General features: G+C 55.1%; 1 protein-coding gene across 2 annotated transcripts; it reads left to right on the top strand.

Moving 5' to 3' along the window:
* Positions 1–2,633: 2,633 nt before the first annotated feature.
* TNNT1 (troponin T1, slow skeletal type) lies at positions 2,634–18,707 on the top strand. 2 transcript variants are annotated; one of them, XM_063719689.1, is made up of 13 exons: positions 2,634–2,772; positions 3,800–3,842; positions 3,947–3,960; positions 4,261–4,287; positions 5,390–5,411; positions 9,085–9,148; positions 9,706–9,822; positions 10,047–10,124; positions 12,937–13,050; positions 14,428–14,537; positions 17,421–17,511; positions 17,650–17,690; positions 18,578–18,707. In XM_063719689.1, exons 1-13 carry the CDS (start codon positions 2,649–2,651, stop codon positions 18,621–18,623), a joined length of 891 nt encoding a protein of 296 aa, XP_063575759.1. In that variant the 5' UTR covers positions 2,634–2,648; the 3' UTR covers positions 18,624–18,707. The 2 variants fall into 2 exon arrangements, with proteins under 2 accessions (XP_063575759.1, XP_024093348.2); XM_024237580.3 differs by lacking the exons at positions 2,634–2,772; positions 3,800–3,842; positions 3,947–3,960 and adding an exon at positions 4,509–4,541 and having other exon boundaries at positions 4,006–4,287.
* The last annotated feature ends 1,461 nt before the right edge of the window (positions 18,708–20,168 follow it).

The following is a 20,168-nucleotide window of genomic DNA, read 5'->3' as shown; positions in this document are numbered from 1 at the left end:
ATCTTGAGGCCGGTGCTTGTTTAGCTGCTAGAAAAAGGAAAAGCCTTGTGGCAGTTAGAACATAGTTGATTATATAAGTGTAGGGATGTGTGACTTAACCCTTGCCTGGCATGGCCTTAGGTCTAGTTTATAATTTGGTATCTTATTGCCACAAACAGTTCATTCCATCAGTCTTCTGATCTCTATTGTCACAGCTCCTCTGGCCCATGTGCAGTGCACAGAGATGCCAAGACTAAAGTTCAAAGAGAGAGACACACAGAGAAACGGACAGGCAGAGAGACATGACTGACAACAGAGAGACTGAGTTGGGAGTAGAGAGAGAAGGAGCCAGACAAAGACCCAAAGAGAGAGGGAGAAAATACAAGATGCATAGAAGGAAGTGCAAAGAAAGGAGAAAAGAGAGACAGAGATATACTCACAGCAAGGTGCAGAGGCACGGAGACCCTATAAGAGATGGAAATGGAGAACCACAGAGGGGGAACTGCGGGCACTAAGAAAGACGTGGAGAGAACTAGAAAGATAGAGACGTGAACACGGACACAAAGACCCAGAGCCAAAAAGAGACAGAAATGGGGTCATAGGTGGACAGAAATGCACAGAGAGACTGTGAGCCCCCACAGACACAAACGCTTAGAGGGGCAGACATGCAGAGACACCCACAGAAATGCAGAGACAAAACCACCCGGAGACACATGCCGAGAAACACACTGAGGGGCTCAGAAAGAGACAGATGCAGAGAGAGCCCAAGACAGACCCAGCAAGGGGCCCCAAGAAATGCACAGAAACACAAAGACCGAGACCACCAGAGACAGAGGTACAGAGAGGCGGGGAGGGTGAGGAAGCCTGCTCTCCAGGGCCGGCTTGAACCTAGAACTCAAGGTCATGGCTTGGCTGGGAAGCGGGAGGGGGATACCAAAAAAGATCAGTGTTAGATGGAGGTGGGGAGGGAGGGTAGGTTTCACCCTAATTGACACCCCCAACCCTTCCCCTCCCCCTCCCCACACCTGCTTCCCGGCTTTAGTGCCTGTTGTCACCAGGATGGAATCCTGGTGGCAGACAAAGGGGTGGGGGTGGGGAGGGGGAGACAAAAAGATGGACAGAGACAGAGGGGGAGACTAAGAAGTAGAGACAGACACACAGAGATACACAGATGGAGAGCCACGTCCAGAAACAGACCTAGATAGAAAGAGGGAACAGAGAGAAGAAAACAGGAAACATTCCTTATAGCCCATTTGTCATTAGTAGGTCCTCCAAGGACCTACTGTGTGCCGGGCATGGGGACGTCAAAGCACAGGGAGCTATAAGGGAGGTAGTTGGAGCACCATGGGAGCCTGGGACGTGGGGTGGGGGCAGGCGCGGGGCTCCTGGGCCATGCAGATGGGGTTGGCATGGGGTTGGGGAGGGGCCCGCGGAGGCTTCTGGACTCTGAGTGTGGAGCCAGGGGCAGCCGGGCTGTCTCTGAACTCTCAGACTTGTGTTTGAGCAAAGGAATTCTCTCCCCCTCCCTCTCCCCTCAGGGCGGGGCCGAGCCTCCAGCTATAAACTCCCCGGAGCTTCAGTGCCCTCAGCAAGGCTCAGCCTCAAGATTCACAGAATCTCAGACGCAGCCTAGGTAAGGGGCTCTGCGGAGCCCTGTGGTCTCCAAAAACCATGTCCTTGGGGGAGGGGGCAGGAGGCCGGTGGGAAGATGTGGGGTGTGGAGAAATGGTGCAGAGGTAGGTGGGGCATACAACTGACATCTGGGAACTTGAGAGGCTCAGACTTTAGGGGGACTCAGGATAGAGGGGAAACTACTAGGATTTGTGGGTTACACAAATCCTAACCCGGGGCTGCCAGGACTTGGATGTCCCAGAATAAAACCTCCTAGGATCTTGGGGTTCTGGGAATCTGGGGGAAATCTCAGCAGTCAGGGATATCTGGACTTGGAGGTCAAACAATCTGGGTGTCAGGATTTGGGGCCTCAGACTCTGAGGGTATCAGGAATTGGGGGGGTCTCAGAAGAAACTGGGGTTTTGGGAGTGGAGGGCTCAGAATCTGAGGTATTATGATAGAAAGCATGAGAACTTAGAGTGTCATTATCTGGGGTATCATGAACTGGGCCTCCAAGTTTGGGTATCAAGATTTTGGGGGTCTCATATTCTTAAGGTTTCAGATTTTAGGAGGTCTCAAGACCTGGGGGTGGTCTTAAGATGTCCCGGCCCATATCTGGACTATCAAGAACTGGGATTTCAGAATCCAGAGCTGTGAGGACTTGCTGGTCTCAGAAACACAGGCATCATAAATCGGGGTCTCAGAATCTGTGGGTATTGGGATTTGGGGCTAGGCACCCTGTGGCCTAGGGTGTCTCAAAGACTTTGAGGTCTAAGAATGTAGGGATCAGGGTGAGGTCTACGGACAGAAGGTGCCCTTTATACCCCTGCCCCCTGCGTGATGTATGGGAAGGTGAAAGGGGAGACAGGTGGGGAGGAAACCAGTCAGCGGGGTGGGGTGAGTGGGAGAGGGGATGCGGGTGACTAATTCTCCCAGAAGCCCCCCTTCCTCAAATCCCTTCTTAGGAAATGTCCTCGGTTTCACCATCTACGACATCCCCCCAAAATAGCTGCTGGGGGTGGGGCAGCTATTGTCTTCAGGCCACTGTCCCTTCTCAAATGCCTCCTCCTAATCCCAACTGGATCAGGTTCCCATGGACTTGTCATAAGACAAAAGAGGACAGCTGTGCTGAGGGGGCAGGGTCTGCAGCCTCCTGGCTGTGCCAGGACCACACCTACCAAGGTCTGTCCTCATGCATGCTTTAGGACAGCCAGCCCCCTCCCTCGGACCCAGAAGTCCAGACCTGAGCCCTCCTCCCTCAGATGCAGGAGTACAGGCCCCCAGCCCCCTCCTCCCTCAGACTCAGGAGTCCAGACTCCCAGCCCCTCCTCCTTTAGATCCAGGAGTCCAGGCCCCAGCTCCTCCTCCCTCAGACCCAGGAGTCCAGGCCCCCATCCCCTCCTTCCTCAGACCCAGGAGTCCAAGCCCCCAGCCCGTCCTCCTTCAGACCCAGGTGTCCAGCCCCTGGCCCCCCCTCCCTCAGACCCAGGCATCCAGGCCCGCGGCCCCTCCTCCCTCAGACCCAGGCCTCCAGGCCCCTGGCCCCTCCTCTCTCAGATCCAGGAGTCCAAGCCTCCAGCCCCTCATCCCTCAGACCCAGGTGTCCAGGACAACGCCCCTCAGTCTCAGGAGTCCACACCCACCCTCCCGCACACCCCCAGCCCTATCCTCCCTCAGACCCAGGAGTCCAGGTCCCAGCTTCTCCTCCCTCAGACCCAGGAGTCCAGGCCCCAGCTCCTCCTTCCTCAGACCCAGGAGTCCAGGCTCCAGCTCCTCCTGCCTCAGACCCAGGAGCCCAGGCTCCCAGGCCCTCCTCCCTCAGACCCAGGAGTCCAGGCTCCCAGGCCCTCCTCCCTCAGATCCAGGAGTCCAGGTCCCATCTCCTCCTCCCTCAGACCCAGGAGTGCAGGCCCCCAGCCCCTCCTCCCTCTGACCCAGGAGTCCAGACCCCAGCTCCTCCTCTCTCACACCCACGAGTCCAGACCCAGGAGTCCAGGCCCCAGCTCCTCCTCCCTCAGACCCAGGAGTCCAGACCCCAGCTCCTCCTCTCTCAGACCCAGGAGTCCAGATCCATGAGTCCAGGCCCCAGCTGCTCCTCCCTCAAACTCAGGAGTGCAGGCCCCCAGCCCCTCCTCCCTCACACCCAGGAGTCTAGGTCGCCCCCTCCTTGGGGCCCCACCCCACTGGGCCTCTTCTCTCTGGTCCTTAGGCCGCACCAGGATGTCGGACACCGAGGAGCAGGAATATGAGGAGTGAGTGCTGCACTGGGAGGGGTTGGGGCGTGCAGCGGTGGAGAGGCTCTCCCACCCCAGGTCTAACTCTCCCCTCCCTCCTCTCTCCCCACACCCGTCCGCAGGGAGCAGCCGGAAGGTGAGTAGGGAGTGGGCCGGCCCTATGGGATGGGGACACGCCCAGGAGCTCTTGGGAGGGGAGGCGAGGAGTGTGGCGCTTTGGCGGGGAAGGGGCGGCTCAGCTCTCGGGCCCTCGCCCGCCCTCTCCGGGTCTGGAGCGTCTCCCCGCGCCATCCCTGCACCGCCAGGGGGAACGTGCCCATCGCAGCCTAGGCCAGAGGGACCCCCGTCCAGCAGAGACTGGAACCCTGGTCTCTGGCCACAGCCCCCATCCCTCCCCCAGCTCCTAACGCCTTCTCTTCTGTGCCCCCATCTCCAGAGGAGGCTGCGGAGGAGGAGGAGGAAGGTGAGGTCCCGGACTCCGCAGGTCTGGAGCTGGGGGGTCGGGGGGCGGGGGGCGGGGACGCTGGGCCCGGGAGGAGGGGGCGGGATGGGGCTCCCGACGGCCTCGGCTCCCGGTCCTCTAACAGCCTCTCACGTCTCTCCCCTCTCTCCCCTCCCGCGCCCGGGCGTGGCCGTTCCCCGCTCGCTCCCCAAACCCTCGCTGCTCCTCCCTCCCCTCCCCAGCCCCCGAAGAGCCGGAGCCGGTGGCAGAGCCAGGTAACCGCGGCTGCTTCGCTTCCCGAGACCGATGTCGGGGGCCCGGGGGGACCCCCGATATCCTCGGGCCCCAACCTCCAAGACCACCCTTCCCTCCCTCCTCCCCCATAACCCGCCCCCAGGCCCGGTCCTTTAAGCCCCTGAGAGCTCCTGCGCCCTCTCGGGGCCGGGAAGGGAAATGGCCCCGCAGTGGCTTTAACCCTTTCCCTTCCTTCTTAAAGGGACCGACACCCAAGCCTTCTTCCCCAGTCTGGAGGAATCTTTATAGAAGGGTTGGATGTTTGCGGAGAAGCACCACCCCGTCCCCACTTATCTTCGCCTCCAACCTTGTCTGTTATTTTCTCCCCCATATACATTCAAAGGTTGGGGCTTGGAATTTAGGATTGCAGAGGAGGCTAGCGCTGGGAGTCAGGGTCTCCAAGGTGGGGGTGGGGGGGCAGGGGGCGAGCTGGGGAGAGAGCGCAGGGGTCACTGAATGAAGACAGAGGTTGGGACCCCCTGCACTGCTGGGTCCTAATGGAGGAGGGCAGGAGCTCTGGGCATATAAATAGAGAAAGGTCTGGGGGTTTGCACTCCCGGATGTGCAGACAGTGGGGGTAGGGGGTCCCCACACCAGTTCTGAATGTATATCTGATGCGTGTGACCCTGTTCCTCCTTTACAGCCACACTGACTTTCCTTACCTCTTTTCTTCTCTCCATCCCCCCTCCTCCAGAACTGGACTCCAGAGTCCTTCCCTGGGCTCCTGGGGGCCGAGGCTTGGGGGGGTCCCTCCCCAGGGTGTGTCAGGCCTAGCCCCTCTCCTCTAAACTCTTGCTAATTATCTCTTTTTATCCCCCACCACCAACAGAAGAGGAACGCCCCAAACCAAGGTGAGATCCTACAGGGTGGGGGGCCCCAGTCATATATCTTCCTAAATATTCCCTCTACCCCCAGCGACAGGGTGTGAGAAAGACAGAGATGGAGGGAGGAAATTGAAACAGCAGTCAACATTTCTCCCCCTCCTCCTCCTCTCCCTCCTCCCTCCCCCTCCCTCCTCCCCCTTCCCCTCTCCCTCCTCCCCCTCCTCCTTCCTCCTCCTCCTCCACTTCCTCTTCTTCCCTTTCCCCTTCCCCTTCCCCTTCTTCTTCATCGTCATCATAGTCTCCACTCTGTTACCCAGGCTAGAGTGCAGTGGCCCAATCCTGGCCCACTGCCTCAATGTCTTGGGCTCAAGCAATCCTCCCATCTCAGCCTCCCGAGTAGCTGGGACCACAGGCATGTGCCACCACACCTGGCTTTTTTTTTTTTTTTTTTCCTTTTTGTAGAGATGAGGTCTTGCTATGTTGCTTAGGCTGGTCTGGAACTCCTATCCTCAAGCTCAACTCCTATCCTCAAACTCCTATCCTCAGTTCTCCCACCTCGGCCTCCCAAAGTGCTGGGATTACAGGCGCAAGCCACCATGCCCAGCCAGTCTGTTTCCTTCTTTCCACCCAGCCGTCCCTCTTCCCCTCGCGCCTTTACCATCACCGCAGCCTCCTCTCTAGCCTCCCTGCCTACAGCTTGTGGCTCATCCTCCGGCATGACTCCAGAGAGACTTTTCCAGAGCTCACCCCGCCCTCCTCTGCTCAGACTCTTTCCTCAACTCCCCACTACTCTTAAGACGAAGTCAAAGCAACTAGCCTGCATTCAAAGCCTTCCCCATCTGGCTCCAGCCGACCTTTCCAGCATCTGCCTTCCCCACTGACAGACACACAGCATTTCATGGTTCTCTAGCCACGCCTGTGCTTTCATATCCCTGAGCCTTTGCACACACTGTGCCCTCTGCCTGCGCAGCGGCAGGTGGGCGGATCACTTGAGGATAGGAGTTCAAGACCAGCCTAAGTAACAAAATGAGATCCCCCACATCTCTACAAAAAATTTTAAAAAATTAGCCGGGCACAGTGGCACACACCTGTGATTCCAGCTACTCAGGAGGCTGAGGAAGGAGGATTGTTCCAGCCCAGGATTTGCAGGCTGCAGTGAGCTATGATTGCACCACTGTACTCCAGCCTGGGCAACAGAGCAAGACCCTGTCTCTAAAACATAAATAAAAATAAGGGAATGGGGCTGGGCGCAGTGGCTCATGCCTGTAATTCCAGCACTTTGGGAGGCTGAGAGGGGGCGGATTACCTGAGGTCAGGAGTTTGAGACCAGCCCGGCCAACATGGTGAAACTCTGTCTCTACTAAAAATACAAAAAAATTAGCCAGCTATTGTGGCGGGCACCTGTAATCCTAGCTATTTGGGAGGCTGAGGCAGGAGAATCGCTTGAACCGGGAGGCAGAGGTTGCAGTGAGTCAAGATCGTGCCATTGCACGGCAGCCTGGGCAACAAGAGTGAAACTCCATCTCAAAAAAAAAAGGGGGGTGGGGTGGGGGAATGGACTGAGAGGGATTTTAAGGCAAAGGGACAGGACTTGGGGATTGTTGGGCAAGGGGAGGGAAGCAATGGAGACAACCCCAAAGGGTCTCTGGGCTGGGGAGCAAAGTGGACAGTGGGGCTGCCATCTCCTTCTCAGAGAAATTGGTGAGCTCCATCAGGATGTCATGTGTGGGAAGGTGGGAAAAGTTCAGGAGATACCTGTTAGCTTGAGTCTGGAGCTTAAGAGAGAGTCTGGACCAGAGACAGTTGGCGAGTCCTCAGCAGTTGATGATACCTGAAGTCATTGGAGTGAATGGCATTGATGATGAGAAAAGGGAAAAGGAAAGCTCACTGGCAGCTCACGGGGCTGTGGTGGCCAGGAGATAGGGATGGAACAGCCAGAGGGGTGGGAGGCAAGCCGGTATTTATTCCTGTAAAATAAGGTAAGCCATATTGTATTCCCACACATGACGCCCTGATGGAGCGTATCGACTTTTCCAAGATGGAGTGGGCGGCCCCGCTGTGCACTTGGCTCCCTGGCCCAGAGACCCTTGGGGATTGTCCTCACCTCCTCCCTCCCCTTGCCCAGCATCCCCTAAGTCCGGTCCCCTTCATCTTGGAATCGCTCTTCACTGTCTCAGAAATCCAGCAAAGAGAATTCCAAGGAAGTGGCAGGAAATCAGAGCAGGCTGAGGGCTGAGCCTCAGATCGGCACCACCCAATAGAAATAGATGGCAATCCACACACGTCACTTACAATTTCTTACTAAAGGCTGGGCGCGGTGGCTCACGCCTGTAGTCCCAGCACTCTGGGAGGCTGAGGCGGGAGGATCACTTGAGCTCAGAAGTTCAAGGCCACCCTGGACAACATAGTGAAACGCCATCTCTTTTTTTATTTTTTTATTTTTATTTTTTTGAGATGGCGCCTCCCTCTGTCACCCAAGCTGGAGTGCGATGGCACGATCTCGGCTCACTGCAATCTCTGCCTCCCGGGTTCAAGCGATTCTCCTGCCTCAGCCTCCCAAGTAGCAGGGATTACACGCACCACCATGCCCAGCTAATTTTTTTTTTTTTTTTTTGTATTTCTAGTAGAGATGGGGTTTCACCATGATGGCCAAGCTGGTTTTGAACTCCTGACCTCAAGTGATTCTCCCGCCTTGGCCTCCCAAAGTGCTAGGATTACAGGCATGAGCCACCGCGCCCGGCCTGTGAAACGCCGTCTCTACCAAAAATTTAAAAATGGCTGGGTGCGGGGGCTCCTGCTGTAATCCCAGCACTTTGGGAGGCTGAGGCAGGCAGATCGCCTGAGTTCGGGAGTTCAAGACCAGCTTGGCCAGCATGGTGAAACCCCGTCTCTACTAAAAATACAAAAATTACCCAGGCGTGTTAGCAGGCACCTGTAATCCCAACTACTCGGGAAGCTGAGGCAGGAGAATCGCTTGAATCCAGGAGGTGGAGGTTGTGATGAGCAGAGATGGCGCCATTGCACTCCAGCCTGGGTGACAGAGTGAGACTCTGTCTCAAAAAAAAAAAAAAAAAAAAAATTCTTACTAGGCATATTTTTTAAAGTACAACAATATAGGAAAAAATTTTCATAGCACAGTTTTTTTAAATCTGTTATATAAAGTTTTGTCATTTCAACATGTAATCAGTATAAAACATAATTAGTGCTGGGCGCGGTGGCTCACGCTTGTAATCCCAGCACTTTGGGAGGCTGAGGCAGGTGGATCACGAGGTCAGGAGATTGAGACCATCCTGGCTAACACAGTGAAACCCCGTCTCTACTAAAAATACAAAAAAATTAGCCGGGTGTAGTAGTGGGGCGCCTGTAGTCCCAGCTACTGGGGAGGCTGAGGCAGGAGAATGGCGTGAACCCGGGAGGCGAAGCTTGCAGTGAGCCAAGATCAGGCCACTGCACTCCAGTCTGGGGGACAGAGCAAGACTCCGTCAAAAAAAAAAAAAACAACAACAACCAAAAAAACATGATTAGTGAGGTATTTTACCTTCTTTTGTGTGTTTCACTGACAGCCTGCCTCAGCTGGGACCCTCCACGTTCAGGAGCCTCCCAGGGCTGGCGGCTACCTTACTGGGCAGCACATCCCGGAGGTGGGCGATGGCTCAGGGAGGTCGGGCCACTCATGGTCTCTCTGTTTCTGTCCACTCAGCCGCCCCGTGGTGCCTCCTTTGATCCCGCCAAAGATCCCAGAAGGGGAGCGCGTTGACTTCGATGTAAGTGACAGAGCCCTCCCCAGGCGCAGTTGCTAGTCTTTAAGGGGCCTTTGTGCCAATCATGAAAAGGCGCCAGCCGGGCGTGGTGCCTCACGCCTGTAATCCCAGCACTTTGGGAGGCTGAGGTGACCCACCTGAGGTCAGGAGTTCGAGACCAGCCCGGTTAATATGGTGAAACCCCGTCTCTACTAAAAATACAAAAATTAGCCGGGCGTGGTGGCAGGCGTCTGTAATCCCAGCTACTCGGGAGGCTGAGGCAGGAAAATCGCTTGAACCTGGGAGGCGGAGGTTGCGGTGAGCCGAGATCGCACCATTTCACTCCAGCCTGGAAGGAAAAAAAAAAAAAAAGCGCCAGTCCCCACTCCCCACTCCCCACTCCCGTCTTTGGGAAGCCTGTCCTTGGAAGAGCTGATTAGTGTCAAACACGAGGCATTGCTGCCACCTGCTGGATACCGTCCTGGGAAACGGTCCAGTTCACCATCCTGCATGGGGGAGGTGCTGGGAGGCTGCTGCCCCTTCCAGGGTCTCCTAGGACGGGCTCCCCGTGTGTCCCGCAGGACATCCACCGCAAGCGCATGGAGAAAGACCTGCTGGAGCTGCAGACACTCATCGATGTACATTTCGAGCAGCGGAAGAAGGAGGAAGAGGAGCTGGTTGCCTTGAAAGAGCGCATTGTGAGCTGAGAGTCCGGGTTCCCCCCAGTCTTCCTCCCTCCAGTGGATCCGTTGCATCTTGGGAGATGCAGATAATAGTTTTCCTTCTAGTACAGAGCTGAGCCTTAGGCTTTCAGGAATTCACCCAAATCGGTGGCCACACTCCAACCTGTTTATTAGCCTACTCTGGGGAAGGATGACTGGGGGTATGTCCCTGCACCCCCTTATGCTTCTCCGTTTCCCAGGAGCGGCGCCGATCGGAGAGAGCTGAGCAACAGCGCTTCAGAACTGAGAAGGAACGCGAACGTCAGGCTAAGCTGGCGGTGGGTGCCTCCCTTGCCCTGAGAACCCAAATGTTACTTCTTCAGCCGGATGCCCATTTTGTTGTTATTATTATTATTATTATTATTACTACTATTATTATTATTTGAAACGGAGTCTGGCTCTGTCGCCCAGGCTGGAGTGCAGTGACGCGATCTCAGCTCACTGTAACCTCCGCCTTCCAGGTTCAAGCAATTCTCCTGCCTCAGCCTCCCGAGTAGCTGGGACTACAGGTGCACGCCACCATGCCCGGCTAAATTTTGTATTTTTAGTAGAGATGGGGTGTCACCATGTTGGCCAGGATGGTCTTGATCTTCTGACCACATGATCCGCCCACCTCAGCCTTCCAAAGTGCTGGGATTACAGGTGTGAGCCACCGCATCCGGCCTATTATCATTATTTTTTATTCATTTATTTGGAGATAGGGTCTTGCTCTGTCACCCAGGCTGAAGTGCAGTGGTGTGATCCTAGCTCACTACAACTAGGACCTCCCGGGCTCAAATGATTTTCCCATCTCAGCCTCCAGAGTCGCTGGAACTATAGGCTGTGCCACTCTGCCCCACTAGTTTTTTTTATTTTTTTATTTTTTGTAGAGATAGCATTTTGCCATGTTGTCCAGGCTGGTCTTCAACTCCTAAGCTCAAGCAATCCACCTGCCTTCGCCTCCCAAAGTGCTGGGATGACAGGCATGAGCCATCGTGCCCGGCCTGGATTCTCCATTTTCTTCTTTTTCCTTTTTTTTAAATTATTATTATTTTTTTTTCTGAGACAATCTCGCTCTGTCACCCAGGCTGGAGTGCAGTGACGCGATCTCAGCTCACTGCAACCTCCGCCTCCTGGTTCAAGCAATTCCCCTGCCTCAGCCTCCTGAGTAGCTGGGGTTATAGGCACCTGCCACCAGGCTTGGCTAATTTTTGTATTTTTAGTAGAAATGGGGTTTCTGCATGTTGGTTCGGGCTGGTCTTGAACTCCTGACCTCAGGTGATCCACCCCCTTGGCCTCCCAAAGTGCTGGGATTACAGACATGAGCCATCATGCCTGGCCATCATCATCATTATTATTACTATTATTATTATTTTTTTTATTTGAGATAGGGTCTATGTTGCCCACGTTGTTCCCAAACTCCTGGGCTCAAGTGATCCTCCTGCCTCAGCCTCCTGAGTAGCTGGGATTACAGGCACAAGCCACCTGCCGGTCACCCAGCTGTGAAGGGGATTTTGCAGATGTGATTATGTTAAAGATCTTGAGATGGGAAGGTTGTCCTGGATTATCTGTGGGAAAGGGCAAGATCATCACAAGGGTCCTTATAAGAGGAAGGCCAGAGGGTCAGACTGAGAGATTTGAAGATGCTACATGGCTGCCTCTGAAGATGAAGGAAGGTCCATGGGCCCAGACATGCAGGCAGCAGCTGGAAAAGGGAAGGGAATGAATTCTCCCCTAGAACCTCCAGAGAAAATTGGTTCTGTTCACAACTTGATTCCAGCCCAGGGGGACCAATTTCAGATGTCTGATCTGCAGAGCTGTAAGATAACAAATTTGCATTGTTTTTCTGCCACTAAGTTTGCAAATTATAGCAGTGATAGGAAACTAAGGTTAGGCGCGATGGCTGACACCTATAATCCCAGCACTTTGGGAGACCGAGGCAAGTGGATCACCTGAGGCCAGGAGTTTGAGACCAGCCTGGCCAACATGGTGAAACCCTGTCTCTACTAAAAATACAAAAATTAGCTGGTCATGGTGGCACATGTCTGTAATCCCAGTTACTTGGGAGGCCGAGGCAGGAGAATCACTTGAACCCAGGAGGTGGGGGTTGCAGTGAACAGAGCAGAGATTGCACCACTGCACTCCAGCCTGAGTGACAGAGGGAGACTCCATCTCAAAAACAGAAAGGAAACTAATTCAGGTACGGAGTGCTGGGTGTACAAAAAGCCTCATGTCTACCATAAGGAGATGGGGCTCAGCCTGGACAAACCACTATTTCTGGAACATGCAATGAAGAGTTTCTCGAATGTCGTAATGCCTTCGCTAAATATTCCAGAACCCCTTCCTCAGGCTCAAGGCCATCAGCCTCTTTAATCTCCCCAGTCCCTGGCCTTATCACCAGTTACTTTCCTTGACCCCCTTAAAACAGACATTCTCATCTCCTGAGACTAAGGGCGACTGTGGCCCTGACAGGCTGAGCATCTGGAGTGAGGTCACACAGCAGAGTTCACTATCAGCTATTTCAGGTTGGAGACATGCAGAAAAAGCAGGCATTTCTTCTTCTCCTTCATTTCGATTTTTTCTGGGAGGATATTAAGACCCAGAGAGGGGGGCCGGGTGCGGTGGCTCATGCCTGTAATCCCAGCACTCCAGGAGGCCGAGGCGGGTGGATCACCTGAGGTCAGGAGTTTGAGACCAGCCTGGCCAACATGGTGAAACCCCATCTCTGCTAAAAATACAAAAATTAGTTGGGCGCGGTGGCGGGTGCCTGTAATCCTAGCTACTCAGGAGGCTGAGGCTGGAGAATTGCTTAAACCCGGGAGGCGGAGGTTGCAGTGAGCCAAGATCGCACCACTGCACTCCAGCCTGAGCAACAGAGCGAGAGTCCGTCTCAAAAAAAAAGACACAGAGAGGGGAAGGGACTTGCAGGTGGTCACACAGGGAGACCTGGCAGGGCCGGGAGGGGATAGCTGTGTTTCTGCTGGTTCTGATGCCCCAGCGGCCTGTGGGGCACTGGGCCTGCTGATCCCTCTGCCCCAGTTCCACATCCCAGGGCCCTCCTCCCTCAGTCCTAGAGGGGAGTCCATGAGGTTAACCCCTTACTTCCCACAGGAGGAGAAGATGAGGAAGGAAGAGGAAGAGGCCAAGAAGCGGGCAGAGGATGATGCCAAGAAAAAGAAGGTGCTGTCCAACATGGGAGCCCATTTTGGCGGCTACCTGGTCAAGGTGAGTCAGCCTGCAGGAGCCTGAGGTCTGAGTTCTGAGGGGGGAGAGGCTGGGGGCCAGACCTCTGGTTCCTAATGGAGGAGGGGCTGGGGCCTAGATTCCTGGATCTGAGGGAGGAGGGGCTGGGCCCTGAACTCCTGGATCTGAGGGAGGAGGGGCTGGGGTCCTGAACTCCTGGGTCTGAGGGAGGAGGGGCTGGGCCCTGAACTCCTGGGTCTGAGGGAGGAGGAGCTGAGGGCCTGGACGCCTGAGTCTGAGGGAGGAGGGGCTGGGGTCTGGACTCCTGGTCTGAGGGAGGAGGGGCTGGGGCCTGGACTCCTGGGTCTGAGGGAGGAGGGTCTGGGGGCCTGTACTCCTGGGTCTGAGGGAGGAGGGTCTGGGGGCCTGGACTCCTGGGTCTGAGGGAGGAGGGGCTGGGGGTCTGGACTCCTGTGTCTGAGGGAGGAGGGGCTAGAGCCTGGACTCCTGGGTCTGAGGGAGGAGGGGCTGGGGGTCTGGACTCCTGGGTCTGAGGGAGGAGGGGCTGGGGGACTGGACTCCTGGGTCTGAGGGAGGAGGGGCTGGGGCCTGGACTCCTGGGTCTGAGGGAGGAGGGGCCGGGGCCCTGAACTCCTGGGTCTGATGGAGGAGGAGCTGAGGGCCTGGATGCCTGAGTCTGAGGGAGGAGGGGCTGGGGCCTGGACTCCTGGGTCTGAGGGAGGAGGGTCTGGGGGCCTGTACTCCTGGGTCTGAGGGAGGAGGGTCTGGGGGCCTGGACTCCTGGGTCTGAGGGAGGAGGGGCTGGGGCCCTGGATGCCTGGGTCTGAGGGAGGAGGAGCTGAGGGCCTGGACTCCTGGGTCTGAGGGAGGAGGGGCTGGGGCCTGGACTCCTGGGTCTGAGGGAGGAGGGGCTGGGGGCCTGGACTCCTGGGTCTGAGGGAGGAGGGGCTGGGGCCCTGGACGCCTGGGTCTGAGGGAGGAGGAGCTGAGGGCCTGGACTCCTGGGTCTGAGGGAGGAGGGGCTGGGGGCCTGGACTCCTGGGTCTGAGGGAGGAGGGGCTGGGGCCTGGACTCCTGGGTCTGAGGGAGGAGGGGCTGGGGGCTGGGCTCCTGGGTCTGAGGGAGGAGTGGCTGGGGGCCAGACTTCTGGTTCCTAATGCGAGACGGTCTGGGGCCTGGACTCGGTCTGAGAGGAGGGGCTGGGGGTCTGGACTCCTCCTGGATCTGAGGGAGGAGGGAGTGGGGCTGGACTCCTAGGTCTGAAGGAGAAGGGCCTGGGGTGCAGACCTGTGGTCCCAACATGGAAATGGTCTGTGGGATCTGACCTGTGGGTCCCGACACGGGGGTGGTCTGTGGGATGTGACCCCCAGTTTACTGTACTGCCTCCCCAACCCTCAGGCAGAACAGAAGCGTGGTAAGCGGCAGACGGGGCGGGAGATGAAGGTGCGCATCCTCTCCGAGCGGAAGAAGCCTCTGGACATTGACTACATGGGGGAGGAACAGCTCCGGTAGGTGCTGTGGGGGGCTCAGGGCTGCAGGGGCCTGGGTGTGAGACAGGGGCATAAAGGAGCTCACACCCAGATCTGGGTGGGCAGATACTCCGAGTCTCATCTCCAGTGCTGTGTGACTTTGGGCAAGTGGCTTCCCCTCTCTGGGCCTCTGCTGCCTTCTCTGTGAAACATGTCACTGAACCCACTTTTCGTGGCTGCTGTAGCCTGTAGCATCTGATGGGTGTTACCAAGGAAGCCAGACAAGATGACTTCCCTCCCCCCAATTTAGGAGATTTTGTTAACTCCGTGATGTGCCCTGGAGCTCAGGATGGGCTGTGCCTTTTCCCTAAATTCAAGCCAGGAATGTGGGTGAGAATTTTCCAGCTGAGTCCCTCGCATCTATAGCCAAGACAGCCTGCCTCTCATGATAAGCCACAGGACGGCAGGCTGGTGGGGGCTTGCCTTCAGGAGCCCGCCTGTATCTCCATGTTCTCTGGTCTGGGCTGTGGCTCAGAAACTTCAACCACCCCAGAGTGGCGCGGTGATCGGGTTTGCCGCTTGCACCGAAAGCCCCTGCCCAGGGCTCAGTGCCAGCTCTGCCGGCTACTTTGTGATCTTGTGCACATTATCTGACTTCTCTGGGGCTCCCATTCCTCATTGGCAGAACGAGGATATAATCACAAAATCGACCTCACAGAGCTGTGAAAGGGCAGTGAGAAAGTAATAATAATTACAGGCTGGGCCTGGTGGCTCATGCCTGTAATTCCAGCACTTTGGGAGGCTAAGATGGGAGGATTGCTTGAGGCCAGGAGTTGGAGACCAGCCTGGGCAATGTAGTGAGACCCCATCCTTAAAAAAATAGTAATTACAGCAGCAGCTTCCTACGGAGGGTTTACAACCCTGTGAGGTAGATACTATTATTATCCTTGTGTTAATAGTGAGGAACCTGAGGCTCAGAGAGGTTAAGTAACCCTTCCAGGGCTGCACAGCTAGCAAGTGGAAGAGCTGAGATTTGAACCCAGGCAGTCTGGTGCAATAGTCCATACTCTTTGCTACTGTGCTGTAAAGTGGCTTGATGGTAAATGTTTAACAGCTGCTCTCCAGGGGGCCAAACGTCTAGATTTAGCACTTGCCCATTACCATGGTGTAAATACTTTCCCCTTGCTCCTTTCAAACTACCTGTGTGAGGACACTGAGTGTGGAGACGGGAAAGGATGTGCACAGCAGGCTCCTGGAAGCCCTCTGGGGGCGCTGGGGGCCCTCCCTCCTGTGCACATGATGCACTTAAGTATTGTTGGCCGGGTGCGGTGGCTCACACCTGTAATCTCAGCACTTTGGGAGGCTGAGGCGGGCAGATCACCTGAGGTCAGGAGACCAGCCTGACCAATATGATGAAATCCCATCTCTACTAAAAATACAAAAATTAGCCGGGCGTGGTGGCAGGTGCCTGTAATCCCAGCGACTCTGGAAGCTGAGGCAGGAGAATCACTGAACCCAGGAAGCGGAGGTGGCAGTGAGCCAAGATGGCACCACTGCACTCTAGCCTGGGCGACAAGAGCGAAACTCTGTCTTAAAAAAAAAAAAAAAAGAAAAAGAAGGAAGGAAGGAAGGAAAGGTAGGTTTTAGTCCAGGGCTGGTATGGCAATTCTACAAAATCAGAGACCCAGACTCCTATTTTTTCTGCTTCACTCACTACTTTTAGCCCAATATTTCCATCCCCAAAATCACTTAGTCCAATATAGCTGCTAGAGCTCCAGCCATCACACTGATGATCCAAGCAGCAGAAAGAAGATGCAAGAGAAGAGCCACAGAGTCTTTTTTGGAAGCCCCACCCAATGACCTACTTTCGTCTGAGTAGCCACCCCTACCTGCAAGGGAGATTGGGAAAAGCAGTTTTTCAACTCAGCCTAATGCACAAGGTTCTATTTCTAGAAGAAAGGGAGAACGGCTCTAAGATACTGGTAGGCAAGCAGCCATCTCTTCCACAGTTTTATTTCCATATTTTCTAGAGAAGGAAACAGGATTCTAAAGGAAGTCACCTGACATATTCATAAACCAGAGAATGGCATGGCTGGGATTTGAACCAGGGGCTTCTAACTGCAGAGCCTGGGCTCGCTCTTTTCTTTCTTCCTTTTCATTCCCCTCTCCCCTCCCCTCCCCTCTTCCCTCCCCTCACCTCTTCTCCCCTCCCCTCCCCTCTTCTCCCCTCCCCTTCCCCCACTCCCCTCTTTTCCCTTCCCCTCTCCTCCCCTCCCCTCCCCTCCTCCTTCTCCCCTCCCCTCCCCTCCCTTCTTGTCCCCTCCCCTCCCCTCTCCTCTTCTCCCCTCCCCTCCCCTCTTCTCCTCTCCCCTCCCCTCCCCACTTTCCTTTCTCCTTTCCTTTCCTTTCTTTTGCCTTGTTCTGTTGCCAGACAGGAATACAGTGGTGCAATCACAGCTCACTGCAGCTTTGACCTCCCAGGTTCCTTCTGCCTCAGCCTCCCAAGTAGCCGGAAACACCCTGCCTGGCTAATTTTTTTTATTATTTTTAGCAGAGATGGGGTCTCTCTATGTTGCCCAGGCTGGTCTTGAACTCCTGGGCTCAAGCAATCTGCTGCCCTCTGCCTCCCAAAGTGCTGGGATTACAGGCATGAGCCGCCGAGCCTGGTCTCTTAATCATGACACCCTTCTCTCGCCTTGGGAAATGCAAGAGCTCCAGCTCGGATATGGAGAAAGTGGGCACAGATTTTAAAACTCTCGGCCTCAAATATTAATAAAATGGTGCCGACAACGCTGAACTCACAGTCTCGCTGTGTGGCTTTGGGTGGTTCCCGCAACCTCTCTGGGCCAAGTTCCTCTCCGTCCCTGGGCCTAGGGCCTGGCCTGCCTGGCTCCCTCCATCACAGCCCTCCTGCCCTGCCAGGGAGAAAGCCCAGGAGCTGTCGGACTGGATCCACCAGCTGGAGTCTGAGAAGTTCGACCTGATGGCGAAGCTGAAACAGCAGAAATATGAGGTGAGACCCAGCTCCGCAGGGAGGGAGGGAGGGAGGGCAGGGCTGGGCTGGGCGGGACCAGCAAGCTCCAGGCAGGGGTGGGTGGCCTGTCCCCACGTCCCCACTGGCTGTCCCAGCATCTGCCTTCTGCCTCCGCAGATCAACGTGCTGTACAACCGCATCAGCCACGCCCAGAAGTTGTGAGTGTGACGGTCTCCAGCCCTTGCTCTTGTCCCCACCCTCCTGCTGACTCTCAGGCCTCTCTTTCCCTCCCTCTGTGGGCTCCATCCCCTACTGCCTCTGAGTTTCTGCCCCTTTCTCTTTGTCCTTCCTTGTCTGTCCTCCTCTCTCTGCTCTTGGAATCCTGGGTCTCAGTCCCTTTTTCTTTTACTTTTTTTTTTTTATTGAGACTGAGTCTCGCTCTGTCACCCAGGCTGGAGTGCAGTGGAGTGACCTCACCTCACTGCAACTTCCGTCTCCCGGGTTCAAGCGATTCTCCTGCCTCAGCCCCCTGAGTAGCTGGGATTACAGGTGCGCGCCACCAAGCGTGGCTAATTTTTGTATTTTTAGTAGAGACGGGGTTTCACCATGTTGGTCAGGCTGGTCTCGAACTCCTGACCTCGTGATCCGCCCGCCTTGGCCTCCTAAAATGCTGGGATTACAGGTGTGAGCCACCGCGCCCGGCCCAGAGGGTCTTCCCTGAATCTCTCTCTCTGTTTCTCGACTGATCTCTTCCTTCCTCCCTCCTCTCCCTCTCCCTTCTCCTCTTCTCCCGTTTCCTGTCTCTTTCACCCTGGCGCTTCCTGCATGTTACCCACCCATGCCCAGATCACCCAACCCTTCCTCCCCAACCCTGGCCCCTGACTCAAACATTCATCAGCTCCCACATGTCAGCGAGGCCTTTGACCACCAGCCGCTGCCCCCCAGTCATAGAACCCAAAAGAGATGACAGTTGTTTTGCTCACTGCTTCCTCTGGGCAGGGAGGGCTAATATTTTGGGGGATGGGCTTCCTGAATTGAGGGCCTGGGGCCCATTTCAGAGACTGGAGGGGCCCCTTTTTCCTGATACCACCTCGTTCTTCTACAGCCGGAAGGGGGCAGGGAAGGGCCGCGTTGGAGGCCGCTGGAAGTGAGGCTGCTGCCCCGGACAGCGGCACCCGGGAAGCCTGGGAGTGTTTGTCCCATCAGTAGCTTGAAATAAACGCTCCCCTCAGACACCTGCTGGGTTCTCTGATGTTATTATGGTCGATATGCAGCTGGTCTCTCCTGGTTAATTGACTTCTTATTACCAACAAGTTGCTTGAAAGAGTGTCACCAGTAATCATTAAAGTATGGCAGGCTGAACCTTCACACGCTGCTGGTGGAAATGGAAAATGCAACAGCTTTGCAAGCAGCCTGGCGGTTCCTCAACAAGTGAAAGCATTTCCGCAGGACCCAGAAGTTCCCCTCCTAGATGTATATCCAAGAGAACTGAGAACCTTTGTCCACACAAAAGCTTGTACATGAATGTTCATAGTAGCATTTTTATTTTTAATTTTTAGAGACAGGGTCTTGCTCTGTCGCCCAGGCTGCAGTGCAGTGGCGTGATCACGGCTCACTGCAGCCTTGAATTCCTGGGCTCAAGTGATCCTCCCACAACAGCCTCTGAAAGTGTTGGGATTTTAGGTGTGAATCACTGCACCAGCCGCAGCATCTTTTTTTTTTTTTTTTTTTTTGAGACGGAGTCTTGCGCTATCACCCAGCCTGGAGTGCAGTGGCATGATCTCGGCTCACCATAACCTCCACCTCCCGGGTTCAAGCAATTTTCCTGTCTCAGCCTCCCAGGCAGCTGGGACTACAGGTGCCTACCACCATGCCTGGCTAATTTTTGTATTTTTAGTAGAGACAGGGTTTCACCATATTGGTCAGGCTGGTCTCAGACTCCTGACCTCAGTTGATCCTCCTGCCTTGGCCTCCCAAAGTGGTGGGATTACAGGTGTGAGCCACCACGCCCAGCTTTTTTTTTTTTTTTTTTTTTTTGAGACAGAGTCTCACTCTGTCACCCAGGCTGGAATGCAATGACAAGATCTCGGCTCACCACAACCTCTACCTCCCGGGTTCAAGCAATTCTGCCTCAGCCTCCTGAGTAGCTGGGACTATGGGCACCTGCCACCACGCCAGCTGATTTTCGTGTTTTTAGTAGAGATGGGATTTTACCATGTTGGCCAGGCTGGTCTCAAACTCCTGACCTCAAGTGATCCGCCTGCCTCAGCCTCCCAAAGTGCTGGGATTACAGCCGTGAGCCACCGCGCCTGGCCCACCGCTAGTTTTTCATAATAGCCAAAAGGCAGAAGCAACTCAAATGTTCATTGACTTGATGAATGGATAATACGTTGGTTCATCCACACAGTGGAATGTGGTTTAACCACGGAAAGGAATGAAGTGCTGACATGTGGTGTGACATGCACGAACCTTGAAAACATACTAAGCGAAAGGAACCAGACATCAAAGATCACATATTATATGATTCCACTTATATGAATTTTCTAGAATAGGCAAATCCACAGGAGTAGGAAGGAGGTTCGTGTTTTTGAGGGGCTGGGGGACGGTGGGTAGAGATGATGGCTAAAGAGAATGGCGTTTCTTTTTCGATGACGAACATGTTCTGGAATTAGTGGTGATGGTTGTACAACCTGTGA

The sequence above is a fragment of the Pongo abelii genome, chromosome 20 (assembly GCF_028885655.2).
Source record: "Pongo abelii isolate AG06213 chromosome 20, NHGRI_mPonAbe1-v2.0_pri, whole genome shotgun sequence".
In the NCBI taxonomy this organism is placed as follows: Eukaryota; Metazoa; Chordata; class Mammalia; order Primates; family Hominidae; genus Pongo; species Pongo abelii.
Note: the sequence above shows the minus strand (reverse complement) of the source record. Positions and strands in the feature narration are given on the sequence as shown.